Source organism: Cryptococcus neoformans, chromosome 12, assembly GCF_000149385.1.
Source record: "Cryptococcus neoformans var. neoformans B-3501A chromosome 12, whole genome shotgun sequence".
NCBI classification, from domain to species: domain Eukaryota; kingdom Fungi; phylum Basidiomycota; class Tremellomycetes; order Tremellales; family Cryptococcaceae; genus Cryptococcus; species Cryptococcus deneoformans.
Window position 1 is genome coordinate 566,991 of NC_009188.1, and position 22,225 is coordinate 589,215.

Here is a 22,225-nt window from a genome sequence, read left to right on the forward strand (position 1 = left end):
CATTTGTTTGCAATCTCCATCCACAATACCATCATATTTTCTGGCAGTAAGTATCGAAGACGTACCAGAAGTCGTTCGTCAAATTAGTACTGATGTGTGAGATACTAGCATATAGATCACGAAGCAATCCCTTACGCCATTTTATGAACATCAAGCAGTTGACCCAATTACACCATAGCATAAGGTACCTCGACATCATAGCAACTGTACAAGCGTATTCATACCATCTTGCATATGTACAATGTTTTCAGTTAATGTATAATGTTTTCAGTTAACCGTCATATATGATCCATTGTGATTTCACCGGAGTCTTTACTGACGCTTTGCGATCTCTGTACTCTGTATATCGTCCACGCCTTGGTCAAGGGATTATCAAGTGTCCTTGGCTATGGTCTCCTTTTCCTCTATACTTAGTCCGCTGCTCCCAACATTGGCCATCTTTCTAGCTATGCTCTCGAGTTTTTCCTTCATCTCCTTTCGTTGTTTTTCAGCCTTGACCACCTTTTCCTTTTGCTCATCTGATAAGGTGGCCAGTTTCCGATACTTCATGATATACGATTCAATCGCTTTGATTTTGTCTTTCATCTTGCGACAATCCACTAACAAGGCCTCAGATTTATCAGCGGTAACCGAACTCTCTGACTTATTTGGTTCCTCCGCCCGCTTTGAAGGATGTTCTTTAATACTTGCCCTCTCATCCCTTTGAAGCTTTCTTTCCCGTTGTTCGGGTAACGAGCGAGTATCATTTCTATGATCATCATCCTTCGAGGCATGAGTTGTGACACCAGACTCTTTGACCTTATCAACCGGCATATTGCGTCTCTGAAGGTTGGCGACTTTAGTCTTCAAAACTTCATGTTGTGCTTTGACCTTTGAAAGCTTCATTTCTGAACCGCTTGAGACTTTATTCTGGGCATGATGCTTCTTCAGATAGCTTTCAACATCTTCAAGCTTATGCATCAGCCCCGTGGTTGTTGTCTTGTTATCTTCAGCTCCTTCGTCGTAAAGGCTCGCTATGAGTCCTTCCCTCCTTTTCAAGGCTGCTTTTAACTGGTCTTTCAACGCTGGCGTTAGATCGTTTTCTGATTTCAATTTCTTAATTAGGTTTTCCAGTTCTGCAAGTTTTTTCTCTGAGCCATCTTTATTTTCGGGACTTTTTTGTGATGGTGAAGAACGGGATGTGCCTATATTTGACTCCTCAGCCACTTTATGCTTAGTTTCTGCAGCCGCCTTTTTGGTAGTAGAGAGTGCCGTAGTTTTAGACGACACAGGCTTGGAGACGGCAACGGAAGACGCGACAGTCGATCGGTCAGTTGCTCGAGGATCATCCAAGGTCGGTAAAGATCCCTGATGGGAATCAATGTACTGCCAGACAAAAAAGACAAGAAGCAAGAAGCTCAGCTGTGGGTACACTGAGAAACAATGCTTTTTCAGTAAAATTATGGTACTAATTCTGGATGACTTACATTGGTAGAGGAGAATGCAAAGCATAGCTTGAGCTGCATATGTGGCCTTATCACTATTACATTATGTTAGTAGTTGAGCCCCATCGCCATCTGCAGACTAATAAGACAGCGCACAGTTGGTGATTTCGCGACATATGTCCTTGGGAAACCTTGGCGGCGACACTTGCTCTTCCCGAGTCCTTGTCTATGGTAGCAATTGATGATGCAGAGGTCGCCCCGGTACTTGAAGCCTTGATTTCGGCCTTTTTTCTGGCTTTAGACTCCGCCTCTGCTTTAATCCTGTTTGCGGATGTCTTCTCTGACCCTCTGCTTTCAGAAATGAGTTTTCCATTCATGTCTTTCCCATCATCTTTTCTGGCCTCGTTCTTCTTCTCTATGAATTTCTTCTCTATGGGCTTCTCCTCGGTGACTTTCTTCTTCTCCTTTGGTTCCTCCACGTCTACCTCTTCCTCTGGTTCCTTAGGCACTTTGGGGGCTGCCATAATATGCTCTGGGGTATCAGGTATATTGTTCCACCACATTGTATTCCTAGGGTAATGAGGTTTTGGATGAAGCCCGTGAGGAAACGGTACCAATGCCGGACGGAAACCGCGCATGGTCATAAAATAATTGTGGTGGATGTTTTGCGTTTGCTTAGGCTTCTTTGTCGGTTTCTTGAGTGCTGATTTGAGAGAGCGGTAATCACCGGAGATGAGTGCGTCGTCCTGGATTTTCGACTGAGCATTGGCTACGGAGGGGTCAGCGATAAGAGACTCTTTGGAGCCGGCTTTTTTCTCCGTCTTCGTTTTGACCAATGTTTCATCCTTGTCGTCTCCTGTCCTCTCGCCAGCCATCCGCTCTTTACCTTTATCTTGAGATCTGTACCCGTGTCAATTCTTTTCAAATATTGAACAACTTACTTGTTAGACTGGCTCTTAACCTGATCGTTAGTGATCTTTGACTTTTGTGTCTTTTCCGATTCGGTAAGTACTCGTATCTGCTCGGAGGCGGATGGATTTTCAAAATGCTTTGGCTTCTCTTTTTGGCTTGCATCAACCGCTTTATCGGTAGAGCTGATCTGGCCGTTGTTATCGATCTCTATAGGTTCTTTAGTCCGTTCTCGACCCTCCTGCACTGGATCGGGGGGGCAATTGACCCTATCTTCCGCCAGTTGCTTGACTGCTTGTCGCACAGTTTTCTTGTCGATGGAAGATAGCCTAGTCTCAGACTCGCTGTCTTTGCCTTTTTTGTAGGGCGCTTCAGTTTTTACTTCTTCATTAGTACTGCGGTGAGCTTGTGTCTCAACAACCCTCTCTTGTCGTCCAAGCGAACGATGCCTATCCCATAACATAGTGAATAGGTCCCTTAATTCCCCCAATAGGTGACCATCATCGAGACCCTTCACAAGATTGAGAGTCAGCAGGATGATGATAATGATGGAGGCAGGATTCATCCATGATGTCAGCTTGGAGCAGAAGAATGACAGAGATAAAATCAGCATCGAGAATCCGTCGCTCCAGGAATCGATGGCCGTTGTCCCATCAGATGCAGTTTCCGAGCCGCTAGATCGACGGCCATCTTGATCATCCGTGAGATTGGAAAGGGGTGTTTGTAGCATTTGCACTTGTGAAGGTTGGATGAAGATGCCAAGGGGAGCGGCAGTGGGCTTCATTGCCAGGTTGATGATCACCATAGCTGCTACGGCCTGTTCAAGGGGTCCAAATAGCCTGCCATTGATATGAGCACATGAGTGGGTCCAATTTCTGATTACTTACTGGTCGTTATATCGGTGAAACCATGATTTCAAAGATCGTATTACGCGGTTGTAATAGCAAGCCACGAGGAGTAACGGTTGGAGAAAAAAAGGGAGTGTCATGGTCGCAGGCACACGATATCTGCACGATATAAGGGGTGATATCAATACAGCGTACAGGAACACGTTGTACGTAGATGAGTACTCGTATCTTGAAGAGGCCTTATGGTTATCGCGATTCCAAAATCCTTAAACCATGCAGATAGACATGGGGTCTTCCTTGAGATGGGATAGCGGCGGCCTGGCATGACTGTTTTGGTGGGGCGATAAGAAGAATAAAATGGAGTCTCAGCAAAGGAAAGTGTCTTGAACCAGAAAGGAAGAGTCCGGGAAACTATAGGAAACCGAGGCGGTTTGTTTGGAGTTAGCACTCGCGGATCGGGACAGAGCTGCAGAAGTCCTCCGTGTATTTTGGCTTTGGTATAAACTGAACTCGCCCTTCTTGGTGGTGACACTCTTCATCTACAATAGCTTCACATCGTCTGCATTGGTTGCAGCATTCATCAGACGTGCTCTGCGCTACTATCACTACTATTTGGACCACTATTTGTGCGCTGGCGTATCTCAGATTCCTGTGAAGAGGCATAAGCGTCGTATATGCCAAAACCCCATTTGAAGGCCCTCGCCATCACAGATTTGCGACCATCTTTTTTGTCAACCATTTCGTACGTGCAGCGTAGCGGCGAGATACGTTTAACTCGCCACAGTAACTGAGTCTCTATGTAGCCACGCTATCAATATGTCATTCAATAGGAGCTCTCATCATGATGACCTTCCTGGACAAGAGCTGGAAAGACGGCCCCGACATACTCGCTCGGGGAGAGAATGGCGCCGCTATAGCCCCTCTTGGCCTGTGGACTTCTCTTCGCCCCCTCCAGATTACCGCTCCTATAGCACCAGTCCCGTTCGAACGCGTTTATATCACTCCCGACCCTCTCCTTCAGAGACAACTCGTGGACCATGGCGCCCCCCTCCTCCTCCACCGGTGTCCTTCCCCCCTCCACATTACGTCGATTTGGCGCGTCCTTCCACGAAAAAGAATAAGGCGTTGGTAAAGAAGACTGTTACGCCAAAACTACTGGTGCTCGACCTGAACGGGGCGTTGGTATGGAGAAATCGGAGTTACAGGGCACATATGTCCAACCCGAGACCATACCTGTCGTGTTTTCTGGAATACCTTTTCCTCCCCGAACCATCGTCCGACAATGGAAATAGACCTGGCGACACTCAATCAGTACGGCCTTGGGAAGTTTTCGTCTGGTCATCTGCTCAGCCCCACAATGTTCGTGCAATGGTAGAAGCGTGCTTCGGTTCACGGTGGATAGAAGGGATCTGGGAACAGGCTAGCGAGGAAGGGAAAAAGGGAACGGAGGAGGGTGAAGGGAGATTACTGGGAGTATGGGCGAGAGATAAAATGGGTCTAAAGGGTTTTGACTACTGTGAGTTCCATATCGCGCTCATGAGACGCAACAGCTAATATGACGCTAGCGAGGAAAGTGCAAACAACCAAGGATTTGAGAAAGGTTCTTTCTCACTTGATCGAGACGAAAAAGCTTCCAGACCCGACTACCCCCTACTCAGAGAAAACAATCGTCCTTTTGGATGATTCTCCTCTGAAAGCGGTCTTCCAGCCGTGGAACCAAATAGTCATACCTGAATTTGACAAGGCACTCCATCGGTCCAGTCGTCTTGCTGCCGGTCTCAAATCGGACACTCATGATGATTCCGATGATGGCGAAGCTTCAACTTCCCAAACTGGCCAAGGTCATGAGATGGACAAAATTCTTCTTGCTGTCATTGGCATTTTGGATCAGCTGCGACACGTTTCCAATGTTCCCCTTTGGGTTAGGGCTGGTGGTCTTACGTTTGACCTTGACGAGACAAATCTCCACCCTCCTACCCACGAGTCTCTGCCATCCCATGTCGATTATCAGCATTGGTTCAACGATCAAGAAGTGTACTCGAAATGGGTCGCTAAGGGCGAGGAAGCGCTGAAGCGAAAAGGAATTGAAGTTAGGCACGGCTTGGACATACCGCCATCTCCGCCGAGCAGGGAAACGCAAGATGGGATATTCCATGTTGCCCCTATTGCTTCTCTTCGTTCTCCATCCTTGGATTCACGTGAAGAAAGAGAGGAGAGTCGCGCCCGTTATTCACCGTCAAGACCGACCTCCTGTTTATCCCCCTCATCATCGGATGATCGTCTCGATTTTGAGGTTTCTGATGGGGAGATGGAGTGTACAAAATCAGAAAGTGCATTCGCGAGAAGAAAGAGGGAAGAAAGAGCTCGAGAGAAAGCTGCGCGAAAAGTTAGGAAGGGGCAGCAACAATTTGCTAGGTATGCGGAACATAAAGTGGATGAGGAAGCAATCAAGGGCGAGGTTCACCCCGGTGATATAGCAGACCTTTCAATAAACGAAAACGCAGCGGTCCCCTCAGAAAATAAAATTGATAGCAAAGCACCTAATGAAAATGACATCGAGTCCGTCGCTGCTAGAAAGGAGGCCAAGCAAGTGCGACGTAAGCAAACGAGGGCGGAACGGAAGGTGAAGAAGAATGAAAAAGAGCGAGAGTTAGAGGAATTGAGAAGGGAGAGGAAAGGAGAGCAAGCAAGCGGTGAAGCACCAAGAAAGAGAGCATCACATCTGCAAAGACGGCATCCACTCAAGGAATAGGCTTCACGAACATTAATGAATGACTGCGTCGTCGGATTCGTTCATTCCATGTTGCAATGACATTTCGAACTGTCATTACATAGCGGCAGGCCGCCACGCCTTGCAACAGCATAAACTGCTCCGCACGGCGTATACGTACGAGACTATGTATGCATGCATTACGCACGTATCCAGTATGCCTGATTAAGCTTTCAAGGCTTCCTGCACCCATTTTCCAACAGCCTTCTTATCCACCGCGGCCTTACTTTCGCCCAGTTCCTCCCACAGCGCTTGTAACACTTTGCCAGCGGCCCCTTTTGATGATCGTACGTCTTCAGGTAACGATTCGATAGTCTTCTTGATGATTGATTGCAATACCTCTTCAGAAGGGGCAGCTGGGAGGAAAGATCGAAGGAGAGAGATTTCGTTAGTCAAGGAAGCATGATTTTCGGGGTGGGCAGAGGGAGACGAAGGCGCGTATGACTCGGCAGCTTGAGTCTAAACATCGGATGTTAGTGTACCCTGAAAGTGCGGTAAATAATGCCTGGAGTACTTACGCGCTGGGCAATTCCTTTGCGCAGAACGCTGATAACGCTTTCATGAGTTGGGGGCTCATTGGGGTTTGGTCCAGACTTGGCGGCATTCGTGACATCCGCTAAGACTGACTGCAAATGGGCTTTTTAGATACTGTCTGTAAGGGATTGTTGCTCAAGGATTACATACCTTCAGGCAACTGGCTGCAGGTCTGTCCTTTGACTTCATGGCAGCCTTGAGGGCATTGCGAAGGGATACTTCGAGAGCCGAAGCGGTAGACAGAAGACGGGGGGTTGTATGAAGGGATCGTCGGATGAAAACTTGTGAAAACATGATGGATGATCGATATTATATGCTAAGGATAGACAATAGCTTTTATTGCACCTTTGACTCCTGACTTATCTGAGTGCGGCCTGATACACTGAGTATGTACAAGTACTTGTAGAGTATTTTATGTTTTTACGAACAGTAGGCCAGAGAGAGGCTGAAGTTAATTTGAAGTTGACATAATGAGCACCCTTAGAAATTAATGGTGACATCGTTACTTCTGACAATAATGTCGGTGACCGCCGCAACTGCTTCGTTTACTCACCTCCTCTCCGCCGGATGACATCAATCTCGTCCAGTATTACATCGACAACATGAGCCAAAGTCAAAATCGCTGCTTTGTTCCATAAATGGGGTATTGAAGGTCTTCCAATACTCTGGCTTTCCATTACATATCCACACAATGCCCACAAAGCCACGGCGACACATCCCTTATCTTCCTTTCCACAAAAATCTCATTCGCACTCTCTGCCGACCTCAGCAGGACGACCTCTTACTCATTGCAAAGGGACTGGGTCTCCGTCGCATCGTCTGTGCCCTTCTAAAGACTTATGATAGAAAAGAAGATTTGGTGCTTGTTGTCGGTGCAACTCCAGCCGACGAGGCAGGGATAGGAGATGAACTGGGCATTATGGGCGTACGGGATCCGGGGTTCAGAGTCGTCGGCTACGAGATGAGCGTCAAGGAGAGGTAAGCGGCATGAGTGCTAGTAATAATAAACCTTCTGACGTAGTAATAAGGGAGGAAATGTATAGACATGGTGGATTATTTTCAGTCACTAGCAAGATCCTTGTCAATGACTTATTAAGTGAGTTTGCAAATGTCCCGGAGTTGTCATTAAACTGGAGCTGAAGTCTGTGCATAGAGGGCACTGTGCCCGTCAAACTAATAACGGGCCTTGTTATCCTTCACGCTGAGAGAATATCACATGGGAGTCAAGAAGAGTTTGCCGTGCGGTTGTTTCGGCGTGAAAACCAGGCAAGGACCTTGTCGGATATTACCAATCATGTGCTAACGGTCACTGCTAGAGCGGCTTTTGCAAAGCCTTTTCAGATGAACCGGAGGTTTTTGCCCATGGGATGTCACCCCTTCGGGACATGCTCATCAATCTCAATATGACTAGTGTTTTGATTTGGCCCCGGTAGGTGACTTTGCCATTATCTACTAGCAGTGTTCTCTGCATAAGCTAAAATCATCTACGACAGGTTCAATGAGGTCGTGAAGGTAGATCTTTCGAGTCGACGGGCGGACGTGGTTGAAATGTATGTGCCTATGACGGACCTCATGCGGCAATGTCAAGATGCCATCACGGAATGCATGGAAGCTATGCTTGTTGAGCTTAAGCGTGATCATTCTCTTGTAAGTCTATAATGATTTATGAGCCACCGGCAAATAGCTTATTCGTACAGAACCTTGATCTGGAAGATATAAACGTTCGAAATGCACAGTTCAAAAACTTCGATACCATTGTGCGGATGAAATTGAAACCAGTATGGCATAAAGTAGGGGCAAAAACCAAGATCCACGTCGCAGCTCTTACAGAACTGCGAAATCTACATACGTGGGTGTCCTATAGATTGCACTGCTCGAGATCTAATGATAATTTCAGATGGTTATTGGAATATGACTCTGCGACCTTTGCGTCATATATCAACACTCTCCAACGACAGCACTTTCAGGCCGAAAGATTGACAACTGGAGCAGGCCGGCATATCCACGACTGGTTCAACGCCAAAGCAGCTTCTCAACTTGTGGAGGCTTCACAAGCAAGGGTTTCAAGAAGAAAAATGGTCATGGACAACATCCCTGGTCCGGAAGAAGATGCCGATAGAAGAGAAGTCAGCATTAGCAGGGATGAAGGAGTGGATTCTCAGGAAGGAGAGTATGGGCTGGAGGAAGAAGTTTTGAGAGAACAGGAGCTCGCAGAACAACAAAGACGAGAAATTCAGGGAATTATTCCTGATGACGATGAAGAGGAAATCATGGAGATTTTCGCTACTCAGACTCAAACTCTTCCTCAGCATCACAGACCAAATGATGCCGACAATGACCTGGAACAAGGGCCAATGGCCCAAGACGAGAATTCGGACGAAACCCTTCGCTCTGCGGAAGGCGTGCCACCTCCGGTCTTCCGTCCGGTGATGCTGAGCGTTAAAGACGATTTGGGTAGAAGCGTGGAGAAGAGACTAAAAAAGGGCTATGAGGCCGTGTTAGAGGAACAACCTAAATGGAGTGTGTTGGCAAAGGTCTTAAAGGAGATTGAAGATACCATTGCCAGTGTTCAAGTGTCCCACGCCGGTATGTTCCTCGTAACAGTCCTATCGGTCATGACAGTTGATGACACCTTTAATCAGACACCCCGGGAACGAACATCATTCTTGTCATGACCTCTTCCGATCGTACTTGTCTTCAACTTCGTCAATACCTTACTACTATGTCCCGTACGGATCCTCCTTTTGGACCCAACGCTGGTAGGAAGATGATGGAATCTCTCTTCCTTTCGAATTGGCAGCATGAAAAAAATGGTGAAAAGCTTGGGAGCGCTGGAACTGGGATGCATAGGTCAAACGAAGATGAAATCAGGGTCCGAGGAGATATCGAAAGTAAGAGAGTGGAGGAGCAGAGAAGAGCAGAGAGGACTCGGGGACGGGGAAGGGGCGTGCCAAGTTACAAGAGACGGAGACAGAGGGGTGGAGCTGCGGCCCCAGCGCCCAGATTGGCCGAGATGGAGAAGTGAGTATAAAAAGATGATGTGCATAAAACTCCCTACATACTAACTCGGTCCGCAGAGAGCACAAGGAAGCTATGATGAAAGCTCATTCTGCATTCGCTGGTGGTGAGAATGATGAGGACACCCAGATGCAGTGGGCCCTCGGGGAGTCGTAAGTAGACGTTTACGTTTGGAGGACAAGCAATGGGCTTACGCCTATGAAGCACACGGTCCGCATCATTTAATGATCTGTCAACGCCATCTACTAGTCTATCCTCTTCCGACCCATCGTCTGCCTTGTTGGCATCCACGGGTATCCTCGACGAAGACGATCTGCAGCCCGTATCCGGATCTCAGACGATTGCCGAGGCCCAATATGGTCTTTTGCCAGAAAACTTTGAAGAAGCCTATGGTCTTATAGCACCAGAAGACGCGGTAATTATCAGACCATATGGAGGAGAAGACGATGATATATTATTACAAGAGTTGAGGCCTAGGTTCGTCGTCATGTACGAGCCCAACTTGGCATTCATTAGAAGACTAGAGGTAAGTGGCGGGAGTAGATCTGATTAATGATTCATCTAATGGGATATCAGGTGTACAGAAACTGCAACCCCGGGCTATCATTACGGGTATATCAGATGATCTATACCAACTCGTTTGAGGAGGATCGTTTCTTGTCAACCATCCAAAGAGAAGCCGAAGCGTTCAAAAAACTCATTGACGATAGGCAGGTTAGTCGAGTTTCATTCCTTATGAATAAAACATAATAATTGACCGCGATGCTGTAGTCGATGGTGATCCCGATATACAACAACAACCCCCGAGCTCCTATGCGTGATACCGTTACTCGGTCTAAAACTACTTATTCATCGCGTAATGCCGGCGGTGGTGAGAGTGCCGAAGAAGCAAGGGTGAGTCGTCGCGACGTCATATATACCGGCTTCCGCTTATCCTTCATTAAGATCATCGTTGATATCCGAGAGATGGGCGCTCTTCTCCCTTCCCTTATTGATTCGGCCGGTATCAAGGTTGTCCCTTCAACTCTAACTGTTGGAGATTACATCTTGTCTCCTAAGATGTGCGTTGAAAGAAAGAGTTTAGCGGATTTGGAAGGCAGTTTCAATAATGGCCGATTGTCAGTTGCTTTACTTATCCTCAAACTTGCGTTGCTGACTCCTCAAAGACACACCCAATGCGAAGCTATGACATCTCACTATGAGACTTGCATCCTGCTCATCGAGTTTGACGAAGATAAATTCGGTATGCGAGTAGGTCTATCTTCACTTCCATCCATTCGTCTCATACTGATCACTTTATTTAGACTAAAGAGGACGCGCGTCGAGAAGCTGCAGGTCGAGCGAATGATCCCGATGAAACATGGCGAGACACTTTCTATCTTCAATCTAAACTGGCTCTTCTTGCCCTTCATTTCCCTCGTCTTCGTATTATCTGGTCTTCGTCACCCCATGAATCAGTCAAGATACTATCTGATCTCAAACTGAATCACGACGAACCCGATGAGATCACAGCTACACTCAAAGGGTCTAGTGAGGGTGAACAGGGGGTAAGAAGCGGGGTCGAAAACGCGGCGGCGGTTGAGATGTTGAGATCCATCCCAGGAGTCAGCGGGAGAAATTTGAAGTTTGTGATGAGCAAGGTGGAGAGCATCAAGCATTTAGTGTCCATGAGCCGAGGACAGCTCAAAGAGATTCTAGGAGAGGAGGGAGGAGAGAAAGCTTGGGAGTTTCTACATCATGACCCGAGGTATTCGCGATGATTCGTTGAAAGCCCAACGTTGGTTGTGCAATTGCAGATGGAGTATATGGGACATGTTTCTATTTTCTACGGGATTCTATGCGGTTCATGTTTAGTGTATGTGCTCTATTTATTGGGCTAGCAACAGCTCGTCGAACTTGTGCTTACCATCTAACCTCAGATCATCACATTTTAGGTCTGTCAAATTCATCAGCGGTGCGACATGTACATGAAGTCCTTCTTGTTGCTGTTTGACCATTCACTTGTATTACTGGTTGGGAATAGCCGGAGGCAAATAAAGCGCTATGTATGCAACAGGTTAATTGGAGGCTGCATATGATTTCGTTGATGGACAATGCATGATGTTTGGGAGATCTTGTTGATGGGGTGTCACCGATTTGTTCAGCGGTCGATAAGCGTCTGATAGCCGCGATAAGCTCGGGGCGGAAGCATCATTGGTCGTTGTTCCCCGCATTCGTCGGCCCATCATCGTTGATAAATGTTGACAACAATAAACCATCATTTGACATTTCCCGTAGCGTTGTCCAGGGTCTATCAGTTCGCAGCTAACAGCCCGTCGGCACGCCCCATAATGACCTCCCTCAACTTCAAAGTCGCCCCCGCCGTTCAGGCTACCGAAGCTCCACCGTGAGTGAACCAGCGACCGCCGTTCTTTTGACACAGTCACACAATCTTACGCTTCCAATCCAGAATACCCAAAGCTCAAGCATGGGGTTGTCAATACGTTCCATCTCCCTCTGCCCCTCTGCTTGATCTCTCTCAAGGTGTGCCTCGGGCTGCACCCCATCCCAACGTCCTCGCTGCTCTATCCAAGGTCGCCTCTGATCCTCAGGCAGCACGATACGGCCCTATCCTTGGAGAGCCTGGCCTGCGTCAGGCTTTGGCAGAAGAGATCAAAGTTCAATACCACGTCTCCGGGCAGGGGGTCACATTTGAAGATGTTGCGATTACTACGGGGTGCAATATGGCATTCCTGTCGCTGCTTATGACGCTCTGTCCTCCTGGAAAGTCGAGCGTCCTTCTTCCGCTCCCAGCGTACTTCAACCATACAATGTCGCTCTCATTGCAAGACGTGAAACCTGTGTATGTGCTCTGTGAGCCGGATAATATGTTCAAAGCTTCGCTTCCCTCTGCCAGGTCATATCTTGCCTCTTTGAGGAAGGGAAATGGGGATCGAAGAGAACCGCGGATGATTGTACTTGTCTCGCCAAGTAACCCCACTGGCACAGTGTATACAAATGAAGAGATCAAGCAATGGTACGATCTTGCCAGGGAATACAAGGTAGCTCTTGTGCTTGATGAAACTTACAGGGATTTTGTGGAGGGCGAAAGTGGGCAACGAGGATTACCGCATAGACTATTCGAGGAGCCAGATTGGCGATCAACACTGGTATCATTGGGAAGCTTTAGTAGTGCGTATGCCCATGCTATGTTAATATTGAGCCTTCTAGCTGCTAACAGACGAGTAGAGGGGTACAGAATACCGGGGCACAGATTGGGGTCGATCATTGCTAGCCCAGAACTACTGCAACATATCACTACAATCTGCGACTGTATGCAAGTATGTGTGCATCACACCCCTGGGATTGGCTTGTTCCTTACTCTCTGATAGATCTGTCCGCCTCGCCCACCTCAAATTGCTCTTACCCCCCTTCTACCAAGCCTTCGCCCCGATCTTTTCGCCGCGTCTTCGCAACTCTCACATCGACGCCATCTGTTTGAAACCACCGTCAATGCTATACCGGGTTGGGAAGTCATTTCTTCAGGAGGATTTTTCGCCTATGTCCAGTTCCCCGAAGACTATATCTATGCCTCAAGCATCTTAGGGCTGAAAAGAAAAAAGTTGGGAAGTGAAGACGTGGCTCGAGTACTCGCCCTCCGATGTGGCGTTGTTACTCTCCCAGGGAGCTTTTTCATGCCTCCCTTGGCGGACGACGAGCAGTGGGACGATATTTTAAATGGTGAAACTCTGAGGCAGGATAAATGGTTGAGGTTCGCCGTGGCCAACGTAGAGGACGACGTCATACTTTCTCTGGGGCCAAGGTTGAAACTGATGAACAAGATCATGGGTGTCGATAATGAAGGTGTTGCTAGTTAATAAACTATAATAATAGATGCATACAATGAGCGGTGTCTGATGAGGTCAAAATCAGTTGGTGGCTTGCTCTTTGGCTTGCTTCTCGAGCATTCGCCTGAGGTACATCAGCAATCAATCTATACACAATTGATGCAAAACACCATAGACCCACTTTCTAGCCTCCAATATCATTTTCTCCTTCCTTTCCTTCAATCCAAGCTCCCTCTTTTCCTTGGACTCCTCCCACTTGTTATCGATCTGAGCAGTTTCACCCTCAGCCTTCTCCTTGCCTTTGTGAGAAGGTAAGCGAGACGAAAGGTTATACCGATCGATCAAACTCTGAGTTTTGGCATTGGCAGCTTTAGTATTGGTGTTACTAGAAGAATGAGTAAGTGCCGGTTGCGGCGTCGCCGTGGGAATGAGTGAAGCAGGGATATTGAATGTAGGTGGTGGCTAATGCGGCAGAAGTCAGACACTGTCAGTGGGCAGGTTTCAGGACCACTCACCGGAGGAAGCATGCCCCTTTCAAGGATCTCTTCCGAGGTCGCTTGCGCACTCCTAGTACGAGAGAGATGATATACTATATTGGGGACGGGGATATGTGGAAAAGCCGAATGAACAGTCTCGACCTACAAAAAAGCAGAGTCAGCTAGAAGTTCATACGCGGGGAAACCACAAGTCCTGCGGACTCGATCAATAAATAGCCATACCATGGAGGGTGTAACACCGCGTATTCCGCCATCCGAGGTATTTCCTGACTCTATGGAGTTTGTCAGAAGAGTAACGAACAAAGGGATGGAAGAGACTGACTGGTGCCAACGAGCCATTTGACAAAGAAATAAACAGCGGAGATGAGGATAATTGTGGCTATTATGTCCTCCATTATGGATTGCAGGTGTGCGTGACAGAGTGGGCGTGTATCAAGAGAATATAAGGATGCTGCGTGGTATGCGTAGTGTAATGGAAGACAGCAAACGTCTTCTTCGCCGTCGCCCGACAGCCGACCTATAGCCTGTTGGATTTGCGGGAGCAAATTTGTAGTAACCTTTCTGTGTAATTTCTAATGGAAGGCCGAGAGCCGATTAGAAGATGCCACGGTTATTAGTAAGCAGACTTGTCGTGTGATGGTTGGCGGTGGCGCATCCGGCTGATCGGCCCCCTCCGACCTCCACCCATCGGTACCTCGTTCTCAGAGAGTTGACTTCTTTCGCCGAGCTAATAACCTCCACTTCACCGGATCGGTCAAGTGGAGGAACATGGAATCGCTCGGTCTCTCTCCCGTGGATCTTCCACAGACAATTCTCACCCCCAGCCGCTCCCGCCCTATATAAGCCCCCATCCCGTCTCCTTCAGTCGTCTCCACTCACGGCCAACTTTATCGACATAGTTCCACTACTCATCCAGCTACGTACCAGTCTACGTACAACAATTAGCTATCCAACATGTCTACCGTTCCTACTGTCACCGTTGCAGGCAAGCAAGTCGGCCGTATGGGGTGAGTGCTTGTGTTGATGGCCAAGTTACTAGCCCAATGTACGTAAATACTGTGCTGACAGTGTACCGTTAGCTATGGTCTCATGCAACTCACCTGGAACCCCCAACCTCCTCCTCAAGATGTCTCTTTTGCGGCTATGAAGTAAGTCCTTTGATCATCTTTCAGATTCTGTACTAATCAATCAAACAGGGCTGCTGCTGATTCCGGATCTACTGTATGGTCTTCCGCCGCATTCTATGGTAACCCTGGGAACAACTTTGCCAACATCAAGCTGCTCGGAGCCTTTTTCGACAAGTACCCTGAGTACAAGAGCAAAGTTGTGCTGGTCGTTAAGGGAGGGGCGGACTATGCAGATCTTCACCCTCGCGGCACTGAGTGATTTTTTCGCTCGTACTTGAGGAAGCAATGACTAATGTGCTGCCTATAGACTCGATTTCCTCCGCACTGAACTCACGGAGATGAAGAAGATTCTGGGAGACAAAGAAATTGATGTATACTCCCTTGCCAGACTTCCTGAAGGACCAGTGGAAGATATATTCAAAGGATTAGATACTCTCAAGAAGGAGGGTCTGTTTGGCGATGTGGGAGCTAGTGAGATGAGTGCTGCATCGCTTGAGAAAGCGCACAAGGTAAGTCATTTTTTACTGTTGATGTCATCTCACTCAAAAATGACAATCTGTACAGATTACTCCCATTGCTATCAATGAGATCGAAATTTCTCTTTTCTCCTACGATGAGTCCATCCGCGATGCCATCGAATGGCACAACAACAACAAGGTTCCCGTCTTTGCCTACTCTCCCCTCGGACGAGGCTTTATTACACGGACCTATAAGTCGCCCGATGACATCCCTGAAGGTGACTTTAAAAAATACTTGCCCAGATTCCAAGGTCAAGCTTTCTATGAGAATTTGAAGTTGGTGGATAAACTGGACGAGATTGCTGTTAGAAAGGGAGTGAAAGGCAGCCAGGTTGCTTTGGCTTGGATCTTGAGCTTGTCGGACTATGTAAGTGACTTGTCAAGTTTTGTTTTGGTGTCGGATCACTGACAGAAATTTTACAGACTATCCCGATTCCAGGATCATCAAACCCAAAGCGAGTGGTTGAGAACATTCAGTCGACCAACGTGGCATTGACTTCCGAGGAGAAGAAAGAGATCAATGACTTTTTGGATGCTTTTGAAGTCCAAGGTACTAGGTACCCTGCTCAAGCAATGGCCCACCTTGTAAGTTTATCAGACTTCATTAAATACGATTGGAAGCTGATGGTCCATATGCAGATGAAGTAAGCGGTCGATCGATGGCAATGAATGCAATTGCTTGAAAAAACCGTAAATGGAATCGAGTATGTATTGATTATTGCCCATATATCATTGAGTGACGTGATAGTTTTGCCGTTTGAGAAAAGCCAGCGACAAGAAGATAGATGGCAAAGAAAGAGTTTGGTGGACAGAAAAGTGGAATGATATTTCTTATCCTGAATCAGCCCTGCTTAACCACCTACTACTTTTTGCGCTCTCTTCCAGAATTGCTTTGCAAGGGCCATTATTCATTTGAGCTCCTTGCTTATAAATTAAGGATATACTTGCAATGCTAGGTACAACCGAAACTGACAATGGGACTATAATAATTGCTAATTACATGATATGCTCTCCCTCCCTTTTCTCCTCCATCCTCATACATTCGACGCCTCAAGTCGCGGCTTCTTCGCCTCCTGATCTCCTCCTGTTCCGCTGGCAGTGCCATTACTATTCCCTTGCGCCTGTCCCTGTTCCGGAGCGGCGTCCTCCAACTTCCTCTTCAACCCCGCCACACCAGTAGCATTGGGAGCAGAAGCAGGCACTGAAGCGTTTTGTACCGGTTTTGCACCCCCCTGCACCTGCCCTTGAGGTTTCACTCCAGCTCCCTGGGCCGGCTTAGCGCCCCCGGTACCAGTACTTCCTGTCGTCGCCCCACTAGCAGGCTTTGAAACTTTCTTCACCGGTAAAGGTGGCACCACACCCGTTGCCCAAATCCTTTCCGCTACTCTTAAATCGATTTCCACTCCCACAACCCTTATGTACCTCAATAACGCTGACGCATTGGGACCAACAGTGTTGACATCGCCTTTGGCATTCGCTACAGCTGCAATCATACCGATAACCTTTGTCAAAGAGGTGCCTGGAGGGGCGGGGCCCGGAAGGGATTTGGGAGGATTGGACGATGCAGGTTTGACCGCAGGAGCTGTAGATGGTGTGGGTTGGGCAGGAGTTGTAGTAGCAGTAGTCGTAGGTGCTGCAGGTGCTGCAGGTGTCGCAGCTGGCTTTGGAGGGACTGCAGGTCGAGCAGTCGGTGTCGTATTCGGTTTGGGGGCAACTTGAGGTTGCGGCCTCGCCGGTTGCACACCGTTGGTCGGCCGCGCCGCACCGTTCACAACGCCGTTCTTCGCAGCCACCGCTCCTGGCGCCCCGCTCGATGTCGCTGCCGTTCCTGTAACACCTGTCTTAGCCTGCTGTGCTGCTTTGCTGGCCTGCATTTTGTTTTTATTGATCACCCAAGCGGACAGCACGTCAACTGCTCCGGCCGCACCAAGCAATGTCAATTTGTCAAGTATATCACTTGTCAAGTGCCCAAAGGTGGACTGATCCAATACAAGCGTTGTGCCGTCGCAGACAAAAGGAAGGGGGTTACCATTGGAGTCGGTGTTGGCGATGACCGATTTAGCACGAAGGGCGGGTGTGATGGGCTGCATGACTACGGTGATCTTGGCTTTTGGCTGAAGGACACCTTTGATGTTTGCACTCGTCGGCTGGCTTGGAACAGGCTGGGTGGTGGAAGGTTGAGGATGAGAGTGGACGACATTGGCTGGAGGTCGGGCTATGGCTCGTGCAGTTGCCATGGGTGGCATGGCCCTTGCCATGGTCGGATGCGGGTGATGAACATATGATGGATGGGCATGCGGGTTTCGTGCAGCTTCAATGGCCGCTTCTCTCTGTTTCTTTGCTCTCTCTTCTGCTCTAATCCTTTCCTTCTCTCTTCTACTCTCCGCATTCTTATCCTTGCTCGCGCTCTTCATTGCATCCCGCCTTTGCTTCTCCTCAAACAACGGCCCTTCTTGCGGATCAATGATCCACACACTCCCCTTTGACTCGGGATCATCTTCTGGGATCCTCGGCACTTTCAAAAACGCCTTGTTCAAAGAAAGATTGTGTCGGATAGAGTTTTGCCACCCTGAATCAACATTCAACCTGAACCATTCCCATTCTCCCGCTACCCAGTTACAAACTTCCCCCAGCGTTCCTCTTCCTCGCGGCAGACAGCTAAGGGCCTTATGAATGATAGTTGCAAAGGTCGAGGTCGGCTTAAGCGGTGGCGGCCCAATGAATGGCTTCCCATCCAAGCCCAGTATAGGTCCTGGGGGTGGACGAGGACCAGCACCAGAAGGAGGAATGGGAACATTGACGATGATGTGTCCCGGTCGACCTGAGGTTTCTTTAAGCTCGGTGCAGAAGAAAGGCTGGGTAGGCTGAGGAGTAGTACCTGTAGAAGAGGGTGTAGTGCGAGGTACAGGAGTCTGAGGAAGGGGCGGTCTCACGCCAGGTGTGGAAGGTAAGGGCTGTTTAAGATGAGAATGAGGCTGCCCAGGCCGGACTGGAATTTGGCCCGGACCTGACATGGGTGGACGAACACCCATCGGTACACCAGGCTGGCCAGGGCGGATCATCGGCTGGCCAGTTTGGCCTGGCATTCCAGGAGGACGGACGGCCCCTTGCTGAGGCTGACCAGGAGCGGGCCTGACGGGTTGTTGTAGTGGTCTGACAGCAGGTTGAGAAGCAGGAGTTGATGCAATCGTGGGAGGCGTCGGAGTGTTCGCCAAGGCTGCTGCCAAGGTCGGTACAGAAGGAGGTTGCGGTTGAGCGGCAGGCTGATGTTGTTGCTGTTGTTGAGCTAATGGGATGGGAAGCTTGAGACCAGGAGCAGGCTTAGCCGGAGGTTTAGATTCCGACGCAGGCTTAATCTTTTTCTTCTGATCTTTCTTCTGCGGCGTCGTTTTTTCCTTTTCATCATTCGTCATCGCTTGTATGTCCGGTTTTTGCTCCGCTCCAGAATCTACCTTGCTCTTTTCCTTCTCTTTCTCCTTCTTCTTGCTCTTGGATGGCGTCCCCTTGACTTCCGCTGATGATTCTTCCACAGGCGGCGTCGGCTCCTTGATCTTTTTCTTCGATTTGCTTTCCTTTTTGCTCGGCTTTTTGGCATCTTTAAGAGCTTTCACTTTCTCATTTTCCACAGACTTGGATTGAGATTGGGACTGCTTCTTGCCGGCTTGCTTCTTAACCGACTTCAAGGGCCTTTCGGGCTCACTCTCCAAGGATGACAGATCCGATTCATCCTCTCCAGGAACGATTAACGGTTTCTTGAGCTTGATCTTGGTTGCCTGTTTCGGCTTGGCCTCCTCGTACTCATCCTCATCCTCATCTTCGCTCTGTGCGTCATCCCAATCTTCATCTTCTGCTTGCTCTTCCTCGTGCACGTCCTTCTCGCTATCACGCTCAAATGAATGCTCATAGTCACGTTCGGCATCGCTATCGCTCTCTTCTTCACTCTCCCACTGACCCCACTGACTCTCCATGTCCACACCGAGCCCAAGGCCATATCCATCGGCCGCAGCAAAAGCATTAAATGCAGGAGGTTGTCTACTGGCCATTGCTGCTGCGGTTGCCGGTCCTGGACCGGCTTCACCGAAGAACTCTTGGTAGCGGACTTCGCTGGCGGGGAGGTTGTATGGATAGGGAAGATTCTCAACGTTGTCGAGAGCAGACTGGCCGTAATAGTTGTACGGAGGAGACGGCAGCGAAGAAGGGGGTAAGACGAATGAGAAAATCCGTGTTGCTATTTGGACCTGCGAGCTATATTTACGTGTCAGCATACCATACCTTGGATGTAAAGCAAACGCACCCTTGAGCAAGAGGGACGACTGCGCCTTTCACGTAGAATCTATCATCTATCCAAGCTCCATTCCTTCCCAAAATCTCCAAACAAAACCTTCCCAACTCTGCTCTATACTCGATTTTTGCGTGGTTTCTAGATACTGACTTGAGCGGCCCCAAATCCACATCAACATGTTCAACGTTTGCTGATGACTTTGGAGGCGGAGGAGGCGGGGGTGCATCTGGCAGTTCAAGCACAGGTGAAATGTCATCGGCTACATCCTCCTCCTTGACGGCGACTGCTTCGGCGAGTTCAACCAAAGGTCCGTAGTCTTCAAGATTGGCTTCGTGATCCTCTTCTACCACAGATGGCGAGTTGAAGTTTGCTACTGGAGGAGTTCTGAGTATACTGCCTGTGTATAAACTCGGGGGCGATGGCGCATTCGGATCCAGTGGAGGGTTTGTAGGTACCGATGGATTGGTGATAGCCGGAGGCGGGACCGGAGCTGGTCGCTCCTTTGTGGTTGTTAGTGGAGGGTGGGGGCGATGGGAAGGTAGGATGACTTACGCAGTTCCTGCCTATAACAACAGTGAGAGTCCTGACATAGTAGGAGAATCCTGTGAGGTCGTCTCCGAACTGAAGCTTGTAGTAAGCGGGGGTGGGATCTGTCTTTGAGGTGTCTACGGGGAGGGCGGCGAGGGATGGGGCGGGGGGGTGGTGGGACATGGGGGCCGCTAGTGTGGGTGTTCCGATCTCTGTGCGTACGTGGGAGCGGGGAGCCCGGCGCAGCAGATGGAATGGGTGGATGGACGGCGTAGGTGCGTATGAAAACAATGCATAACTCACTCCCGATAACAACAAAATTTACTGCCGGCCCCTCCTGCCAAAACAGCCACGTGGCTCCTTCCCTCCCACCACCCGCGCCCCGGCTTCCGGGCGGAATAACCGTTCCACCATAAAATTCGTACTCGTTTGCCCGTATAGTCTGCATATCATGCATGGTGCATAAGGCAGCCTATGTGTACTCTTTCATCGCTCTTAATCACTCGCACCCCAAACCGTTTGCCGATACAAGTTCAGAACAAAAAGCGCTGGACCGGCAGCCAGCCCCGGTCCCGATCAAAATAGCCGCGGTCCCCACGCAGATGGCCCGTCGTTATTCCAAGTTCAATGCATCGTGATCAAGCCACAAAAAGATCGGAACATAGTCAACAGCCCCATTTGCCATTTAGGATGCCCTCTTTCACTATACCCTTGTTGCTACTCGGAGCCCTCCCACTTATTCTACTCTATATACCAACTTTAACTGAACCGTATGCCCTTTGGGACCCAAAAGTTCTGAATAGTCGTGACGCATCTGATGGAAGAATTAAAGCATGGTGTAACATGGGCTGGTGGAAGGTCGGTCAGCCTAGCTGTCTCATTATGAGTACATCGAATACTGCTGAACATCTCGCATAATGTAGAACACGGATATCTTCCCAGAAGCGGCTGAAGCGCTTGCCGGAAAGTTATTAGGACTGGCTCAAGAAGGAGGGTATCAGGGTGGTGGAAGTGTGCTTGGTGTGTTTTTGAAGTGATCCAAGTCGAAGAAACAGTGCTGAAGATAGGCTTGGTCCCGGCAGATATCGGACACGGCGCCGGAGAATCACTACGTTAGCTAGCTTGTCGTCATCAACATATCTTTGGAGTACTGATTTGCGTCTAGTGTTACACCTCTCTCAAGAAAATCCACCCAGTCAACTCCATGCGTTGACATCGCTTTCGTCTGATACTGCCGTTGCCAAAGCCGTGGTTGAATCTGTGTACCCCGACACATCGACTCATATCAAGTTTTACACCTTTTCTGCCCAATTCCGACCAGGAAAAGACGTAGGGCACCCTCTGGATCCCATGAGAGGCTTCCTTGGGGAGCAGTCAAGTCAGCGCTTCTTCGAGGAAGACCAAAGTGCAGGAGGAGAAGAATGGGCTGACGAGCCACTGGAAGACAAATCTCAGTCGTCCTCCAAGTATGACTTGGTTTACATCCTTGACTCAATCTATCATTACCCTCCCTCACTCCCCTCATTCTTGGCTTCTCTTCGCTGTGCCCTGCATAGTTCAAGCTTGGTCGTCTACACTGACATCCTTCCCCCACCGAATCTCTCTAAAATCAACGCATACCTATTATCGCGCTTACTTTCCGTGCCCATGCCGAATCTTAGCTCCCGGCCGAGAAACTTGGAGGAGTACAAGGCCCAGCTGGGAACTCAAGGTTGGGAGGATGTGGTGGTAGAAGACTGGAGCGACGGTGTATGGGATGGGTTTTCCAACAACTTGAAGGCCCGAGGACATGTGTGGTCACTTGTGGGGAAAGGAATAAAGGCTGCTGAGGAGAATGGATGGAAATTCATCGGTGTGCGAGCTAGGAAAGGGGGCAACGTGCACATTGAGGCGTAAATATGCATTTCATACAATGGCAGGGGTTGTAATGCTATAGATCGGAC

At 48.9% G+C, this 22,225-nt stretch overlaps 10 protein-coding genes across 10 annotated transcripts in view; 6 read left to right on the plus strand and 4 right to left on the minus strand.

Annotated features, from left to right (window-relative positions):
• CNBL1770 (hypothetical protein) overlaps positions 1 to 100 on the plus strand; it is a gene marked incomplete at both ends in the record, with an annotated part of 7,194 nt that extends 7,094 nt beyond the window's left edge. The window contains one exon of the mRNA XM_767216.1: positions 1 to 100. This exon is cut by the window's left edge and continues 894 nt beyond it. Within this exon, the coding sequence (XP_772309.1) occupies positions 1 to 100 (100 nt within the window).
• Positions 101 to 372: 272 nt separating this feature from the next.
• CNBL1780 (hypothetical protein) lies at positions 373 to 2,796 on the minus strand (the record flags this gene model as incomplete). The annotated part of the gene is made up of 3 exons (XM_767217.1): positions 373 to 1,519; positions 1,581 to 2,324; positions 2,366 to 2,796. 3 exons carry the CDS (start codon positions 2,794 to 2,796, stop codon positions 373 to 375), a joined length of 2,322 nt encoding a protein of 773 aa, XP_772310.1.
• Positions 2,797 to 3,855: 1,059 nt separating this feature from the next.
• On the plus strand, positions 3,856 to 5,933 carry CNBL1790 (hypothetical protein; the record flags this gene model as incomplete). Its single annotated transcript, XM_767218.1, has 3 exons — positions 3,856 to 3,923; positions 3,985 to 4,697; positions 4,747 to 5,933. The coding sequence occupies 3 exons, from the start codon at positions 3,856 to 3,858 to the stop codon at positions 5,931 to 5,933; spliced, it is 1,968 nt and encodes a 655-aa protein (XP_772311.1).
• Positions 5,934 to 6,116: 183 nt separating this feature from the next.
• Positions 6,117 to 6,779, minus strand: CNBL1800 (hypothetical protein; the record flags this gene model as incomplete). The annotated part of the gene is made up of 3 exons (XM_767219.1): positions 6,117 to 6,410; positions 6,470 to 6,577; positions 6,636 to 6,779. 3 exons carry the CDS (start codon positions 6,777 to 6,779, stop codon positions 6,117 to 6,119), a joined length of 546 nt encoding a protein of 181 aa, XP_772312.1.
• Positions 6,780 to 7,176: 397 nt separating this feature from the next.
• Positions 7,177 to 11,263, plus strand: CNBL1810 (hypothetical protein; the record flags this gene model as incomplete). The annotated part of the gene is made up of 15 exons (XM_767220.1): positions 7,177 to 7,463; positions 7,514 to 7,581; positions 7,639 to 7,751; positions 7,802 to 7,914; positions 7,979 to 8,132; positions 8,183 to 8,334; positions 8,383 to 9,071; positions 9,128 to 9,506; positions 9,563 to 9,655; positions 9,753 to 10,029; positions 10,080 to 10,217; positions 10,275 to 10,397; positions 10,449 to 10,621; positions 10,670 to 10,754; positions 10,808 to 11,263. 15 exons carry the CDS (start codon positions 7,177 to 7,179, stop codon positions 11,261 to 11,263), a joined length of 3,300 nt encoding a protein of 1,099 aa, XP_772313.1.
• A 570-nt stretch (positions 11,264 to 11,833) lies between these two features.
• On the plus strand, positions 11,834 to 13,360 carry CNBL1820 (hypothetical protein; the record flags this gene model as incomplete). Its single annotated transcript, XM_767221.1, has 4 exons — positions 11,834 to 11,889; positions 11,953 to 12,674; positions 12,732 to 12,823; positions 12,875 to 13,360. 4 exons carry the CDS (start codon positions 11,834 to 11,836, stop codon positions 13,358 to 13,360), a joined length of 1,356 nt encoding a protein of 451 aa, XP_772314.1.
• Positions 13,361 to 13,411: 51 nt separating this feature from the next.
• CNBL1830 (hypothetical protein) lies at positions 13,412 to 14,222 on the minus strand (the record flags this gene model as incomplete). Its single annotated transcript, XM_767222.1, has 5 exons — positions 13,412 to 13,454; positions 13,512 to 13,792; positions 13,846 to 13,968; positions 14,050 to 14,099; positions 14,150 to 14,222. 5 exons carry the CDS (start codon positions 14,220 to 14,222, stop codon positions 13,412 to 13,414), a joined length of 570 nt encoding a protein of 189 aa, XP_772315.1.
• A 559-nt stretch (positions 14,223 to 14,781) lies between these two features.
• Positions 14,782 to 16,120, plus strand: CNBL1840 (hypothetical protein; the record flags this gene model as incomplete). The annotated part of the gene is made up of 7 exons (XM_767223.1): positions 14,782 to 14,834; positions 14,907 to 14,975; positions 15,024 to 15,209; positions 15,262 to 15,463; positions 15,519 to 15,839; positions 15,896 to 16,057; positions 16,112 to 16,120. The coding sequence occupies 7 exons, from the start codon at positions 14,782 to 14,784 to the stop codon at positions 16,118 to 16,120; spliced, it is 1,002 nt and encodes a 333-aa protein (XP_772316.1).
• A 386-nt stretch (positions 16,121 to 16,506) lies between these two features.
• On the minus strand, positions 16,507 to 20,465 carry CNBL1850 (hypothetical protein; the record flags this gene model as incomplete). Its single annotated transcript, XM_767224.1, has 3 exons — positions 16,507 to 19,717; positions 19,767 to 20,254; positions 20,307 to 20,465. 3 exons carry the CDS (start codon positions 20,463 to 20,465, stop codon positions 16,507 to 16,509), a joined length of 3,858 nt encoding a protein of 1,285 aa, XP_772317.1.
• Positions 20,466 to 20,972: 507 nt separating this feature from the next.
• On the plus strand, positions 20,973 to 22,178 carry CNBL1860 (hypothetical protein; the record flags this gene model as incomplete). The annotated part of the gene is made up of 3 exons (XM_767225.1): positions 20,973 to 21,140; positions 21,206 to 21,302; positions 21,448 to 22,178. The coding sequence occupies 3 exons, from the start codon at positions 20,973 to 20,975 to the stop codon at positions 22,176 to 22,178; spliced, it is 996 nt and encodes a 331-aa protein (XP_772318.1).
• Between the last annotated feature and the right edge of the window lie 47 nt (positions 22,179 to 22,225).